The 5,364-nt window shown below is 39.4% G+C and overlaps 1 protein-coding gene across 1 annotated transcript; it reads left to right on the top strand.

Annotated features, from left to right (window-relative positions):
* Positions 1-2,213: 2,213 nt before the first annotated feature.
* On the top strand, positions 2,214-4,893 carry LOC134568561 (cytochrome c oxidase assembly factor 7B). The gene is made up of 3 exons (XM_063427204.1): positions 2,214-2,380; positions 3,710-3,850; positions 4,125-4,893. The coding sequence occupies exons 1-3, from the start codon at positions 2,275-2,277 to the stop codon at positions 4,568-4,570; spliced, it is 693 nt and encodes a 230-aa protein (XP_063283274.1). The 5' UTR covers positions 2,214-2,274; the 3' UTR covers positions 4,571-4,893.
* Positions 4,894-5,364: the final 471 nt, after the last annotated feature.

Below are 5,364 nucleotides of genomic sequence, written 5' to 3'. Positions count from 1 at the left end.
AAGAACAACAACTTGCAACAAAGTAAAAGATGCATTATGTCAAACTGCACTTGCAGAAAAACAATTGCAAATGATTTCCTGTTTGATCAGATAGTGATGCAGAAAGAGGAACAAAGGGGTTGAGGGCAATATTGGTTTCCAGCATCTATTCTCAGGTTCTACATTAGAGGCAGACGACATAATGGAAGCAAGTCCTATGGACTTTTTCAACATTAGAAATACCTAAATAAATAAAAACTATCTTCAGGCACTGTTCCTTTAAAAGAAGAATGGAATTTTTTTTGACAATCATTGCACTATGGGTGCCCCATCATAAAGTAGTTCCAATATCTCTCAGATGTTTGGTCAGGGCCCACTTTGCCTTTGATTACTTGATTTGCTTCTTACATGGGTACAAGCCCGCTTCCTTCGGGCAGCAGATTTCGTGTCAACTGTCCGTTATTTCAAGTTCGTTCAAGGTAATCTGTTACCTATAAACTGGTGACAACTCTGTTTTCAGCCACCCAGTAAATGAGCTAACTAGAAGACATTTTTAGAAATCACTCTTTTCTTTAAATTTACATCATACATGACGTAATCAAGGTATGCCAAGGTATAGCATACAATTTGAATAATTGTAATCCATATACAACTCAACATTTCTAATGGAAATATAGTGACACTTTAATTTTAGGGGAGTGACCAGGGGCAGAGCTATTCTGAGAAAGTTTAGGTAAATTACTAACAACTGTTTATGCGATTGAAATACCATATAGAACAAGAACAACGTATCTTATTTACACAGACTGATTTCTAAACACATTTATTGCAGTTTAAAGACACATCTCTGTAAGTATTAGAGCTGTGGAGCTCTGTTATACACTCGGACACACCAACAATATGGAGCTCTTAGAAAAAAGAGGAACAGAGGCATTTGGACCTGAAATATGGAATGTCCTTCCTAAATAGAGTCACTTGGAGGGTATGAATCCATTGGTTGAGTGAAAGCAAACATATCACAAACTCAACGGTTATAATTCCTCTTGAAGTGTTAATGTAAGCAGCAATAAATCATTACAAGAAAATGCAGATGTAGATGTGATTACAGGCTCTTAAAGAACTCCTGCTTCCAAGCTACTTGAACTGTCAATTAATACATCTATGTAACGGATACCACATCAGTCCCCTGCTACACTCACAGTTCCAGGTAGCAAAGAAATATAATACACCTGCCATTGTACTGTAAGATTGTGCCCAGTCATTTGTGCTGATTGAAGCCAAAGGCAATAAGACCCAGTATTAGTACACTAACACAAAAATATGTACACCAAATCGATATATAAAAAAAGGTGGGTATCAAATATACATAGAGAATGTTAAAGGAACATACAGCCTGAAAATCAGGATAGATATGAATACAATATGGGATCTAAAAATAAAGAGACTGAATATGGTGAAGTATATGGTGAAGTATGTTATGTTGTCCCCGGAGAATCCAGGGGGTAGAGAACTTACAAGATCACTGGATAAAATGGGCCTGTCTCCCCCTCAGGGGTGTATCAGGATGGCTGGTGTCTTCCTAAACTGCTCCTCGAAGAATATAAAAAGAGAAACAAATAGTAAAAATACAAATGTAATTTAAGGTTGCACTTACACATATAGAGAAATCATGCGTATTTGATAGCCCCCTTTTTATATATCTCGTTGGGGTATATATTTTTTTGTGTTGGTTAATTTTTGTAGTGTTTGTGAGGTACACTTTTAAAGGGCGGTTAACACTAACTCCACGTGTGTTATATAGTATCTATATTGTCACATAGTCCAGTATTAGCACAGTTTGTAAGAAACTCTTGGAGAAAGCTAAATATGGGTTTATTTACTAAACTGTGAAGACATTACAATACATATTGGGCAAGATTATAAAACTGGATAAATCTCCAAATCAGTTCTATTTCAGCTTTAACATTTACAATTCCCTTTATAACATAATTTAGAAATGAATACATCATGTTTTGTCCTGTTTATGCATTTATAAATCAGCTGTCTAGGAGCTGGTCACATGACTCCAATGAACCTGACATAATGCGTATCAAGCCTCTATTTAAAATGCATCTCAGAATGTGAGCGTTTCAAGCCTCGCTTTAAAGTTACGTCGTGATGTCAGTGCCGTTTGTCTGGAAAGATGGCGGTGCTCTCCTTGACCGCAACCTCTATCACCAGGGAGACAGGGACACTTCCGGAGGTGGGCGGGGCTTCACAGCTCCAGGGTGACAGGTAGTCCATGTGAGTGGCAATATGGCAGCGCCCGTGAACTTCCAGAATGAGGAGGAGGTGAAAGAATACCTGGATAATATCGGCACGGAGTACACCTATCAGTGCCACCGGGAGAAGCAGCCAGAAGGTGAGGGACCCGGCAGGCTATGCTGAGACCGGCTGTACCACATGTTTAGGTTTAAAACAATAATGGCAAGTTCTTGCCATTCCTGTAACTGTGGACTAATGCAAATATATCTTTAAAAGAAAAAAAAAAAACAGCATCAGGGTTATTGAGAAAAGTGTGAATTTTTTTTTTTTATTGAAAGTTAATTTTCACTTATGGGCCACACCAACCCAATTGCAAAACCCAGCATAATATTGACTAGCTTAAAGGGATCCTATAGTGCCAGGAAAACAAAGCCGTTTTCCTGGCACTATAGGGTTAACAGGTCTCCTCCACCCCACCCCACCCACCTCGGCTGAAGGGGTTAAAACCATTTCAGCCACTTACCTGAATCCAGCACCGATGTCCCTCGGCGCTGGTTCAGGCTCTGCCCACGCTGCTCACCTGCTGACGTCAGCCTGCGGGGGAGAGATAATGCACATGTTCGGCAATGGCCGTGCGCACATTAGACCTCCCCATAGGAAAGCATTATTCAGTGCTTTCCTATTGGGAAGATCTGACACTGGAGGTCCGTGAGGACCTCCAGCGTCCGATAAGGGACCAAAAGTCCGTTTGGATTCCGGAAGCACCCCTAGTGCCACAGAGGGCAGACTTAGAGATGCAATGCTTTACATTGTAGCACTATGTGCAAAAGGGTCACAGCACCCAGACTACTTCAATTAGCTGAAGTGGTCTGGGTGCTTACAGTGTCCCTTTAAAGGGACATTCTTGACTTTGAGATACTGTGGGGGGAAAAATGGGAGCATGCTATCTTCGCTACACAGAAATTTGCAGCACATGCTATACTATGGGGAAGCATAGGATTGGTTGAAATCATCAGGATTGATGACCTTAGCCAGCAAAGGCAGGGCAGCTACATGGAGACCAGGTGAGTAATTCCTTTATTTTATTTGTTCTGGGAGGGCCCAATAATTTAAATAATTAGTAAAACACCATATTGTTGGGAATACCGGTTTCTTGTCCTAACGATATGGTGATCCTTTAACACTTGAAGAGTTGCTGTAGAAGAATTTAAAAAAATATCATATTTACGGTTCATAATGTTTCCTCTCTTAACCCCTTAAGGACACATGACATGTGTGACATGTCATGATTCCCTTTTATTGCAGAAGTTTGGTCCTTAAGGGGTTAAAGATCACACACAGTACACAATTTGGCATTGTGTTGATATATGCATACCTCTTGCTTTGTAAATTTTATTACAACATACATCGCACAGCCATTTACAATCCCATTTCTGATATTTGTCAGTGAGAATTAATTTTCCATATTTTAATTTTCTTCTTCCAGGTTGCCATAGACTTGCAGAGTATTATGAGAGCATCCGAAAAAACTTTGAAGCTGCAGCAAAGATACTGAAGTTGAACTGCGAGCAAAATGAGCTTAGCGAGAGTTGCTACAAACTTGGGGGATATTATGTAACTGGGAGAGGTATGCATGTAGAAAACTGTGGGTAAGATCTTTGTGCTATTCAGCCATTTAATGGAGCTGCAATATAAATATATTTTTTCCTATATAGATTAATTGGGGAAAATAAAAAAAAGTAATCAAGCATGGGGGAAGGGGGATAGAGGGCATTGAATTGCTTACTTCGACCCCATTGGGCCAAAGGTAGTATAACCCTCTGTGAGCCATTCTGAATTGGTGACATATGCATCATTGTAGGAAAAAGCTCTATTCTCATTTAATCATTCTGCTTTTTCAGGTGGGCTGCCAGTGGACCTTAAGGCTGCATACAACTGCTTTTTAAAATCTTGCAACAAGGGTGGAAAGAAATCCATCGACTCTTGCCATAATGTTGGTTTGCTGTTACATGATGGACGTGTAAATGATGAAAAGCCTGACCCTGTATTAGCTAGAGATTACTATGAGAAGGCATGTGAAGCCAGTTTTGCAGCAAGCTGTTTCAACCTGAGCGCCATATACCTGCAAGGAGATACTGGCATAGCACAGGACTTGAGCAGGGCTCTACATTACTCTGAGAAGGCATGTGACCTGGGGCACACATGGGCCTGTGCCAATGCTAGCCGCATGTACAAACTGGGGGATGGGGTAAGCCAAAATGACTCTAAAGCAGAAACCTTTAAAAACCGGGCTATGGAATTACACAAGAAACAGAAGGAGAGTTCACAAATCACTTTTGGAGAATGAAAGCTTCACACACTCATCTGATCGTTTGACAACCTCCTTGTTTCATTAAATAAAATCATAAGGATCTATTGAAACAATGCAGTGTAATTTGTTTTACAGTGAAGAGGACAAGAATATCAATATGTATTTACTTGATGTAATTCTATCACAATCTATGTTAAAAGTTTGGCGACATTTTCACAATCCTCGGCTAGGCTGCATCAGTAATTTCTTGCCACTGCATCTGAATTGTTTTCCCATGAAGCACAGTCAACTAAGATCATTTCTACTTAATGGGTTTATTTTTTTTAACCTGTAATTGACTAATCACGTCTGAGCAAAAAAAAGCTGCCATCTGGGATCACAAAGTTCATTAATAAAATATAATTTTGGATCAGTCATGAGTCAGAATTATTCCTCTTCTTTGTTAGCTTGGATGCTGAACTGCTAAAGCCAATTTGGCTTCTTTCATTCTCTAATACAGGGCCTGATAAATTTGTTTGGAATCTAGGGGCCAGTTTTTAAAAAACTAATTTTAAGTTTAATTTTCAGTGAGAAAAATGCAATTCTTAAGGGACACTAAAGACACCAGAACCACTACATTGCTGTTTACATTGCTGCCTAGTAACACCTCTAGTGCCAATCACTCAGACTGCTACTAGAGAGTCCTTGATCAGAAATTGAATGACAAACATTAGGTTAAAGTTGCTGTGGAAAAGTGTGCAATTTTTTTCAGCTCAGATACTTTTGCCAAAATATCTGTATCTATCTATCTATCGACAGTGTAAATAGTTATAAATGTTATATTGAGATAC

Source organism: Pelobates fuscus, chromosome 7 (assembly GCF_036172605.1).
Source record: "Pelobates fuscus isolate aPelFus1 chromosome 7, aPelFus1.pri, whole genome shotgun sequence".
NCBI lineage: Eukaryota > Metazoa > Chordata > Amphibia > Anura > Pelobatidae > Pelobates > Pelobates fuscus.
The sequence above is the reverse complement of the archived record's forward strand: the minus strand, read 5'-3'. Positions and strand labels throughout refer to the sequence as shown.

Excerpts from the sequence above, each read along its gene's own strand:
- LOC134568561 (XM_063427204.1), top strand. The coding sequence starts at position 2,275 with ATGGCAGCGCCCGTGAACTTCCAGAATGAGGAGGAGGTGAAAGAATAC. Across the intron at positions 2,381-3,709 it reads CCGGGAGAAGCAGCCAGAAG|GTTGCCATAGACTTGCAGAG; the intron begins GTGAGGGACCCG and ends TTCTTCTTCCAG. Across the intron at positions 3,851-4,124 it reads ATATTATGTAACTGGGAGAG|GTGGGCTGCCAGTGGACCTT; the intron begins GTATGCATGTAG and ends CTGCTTTTTCAG.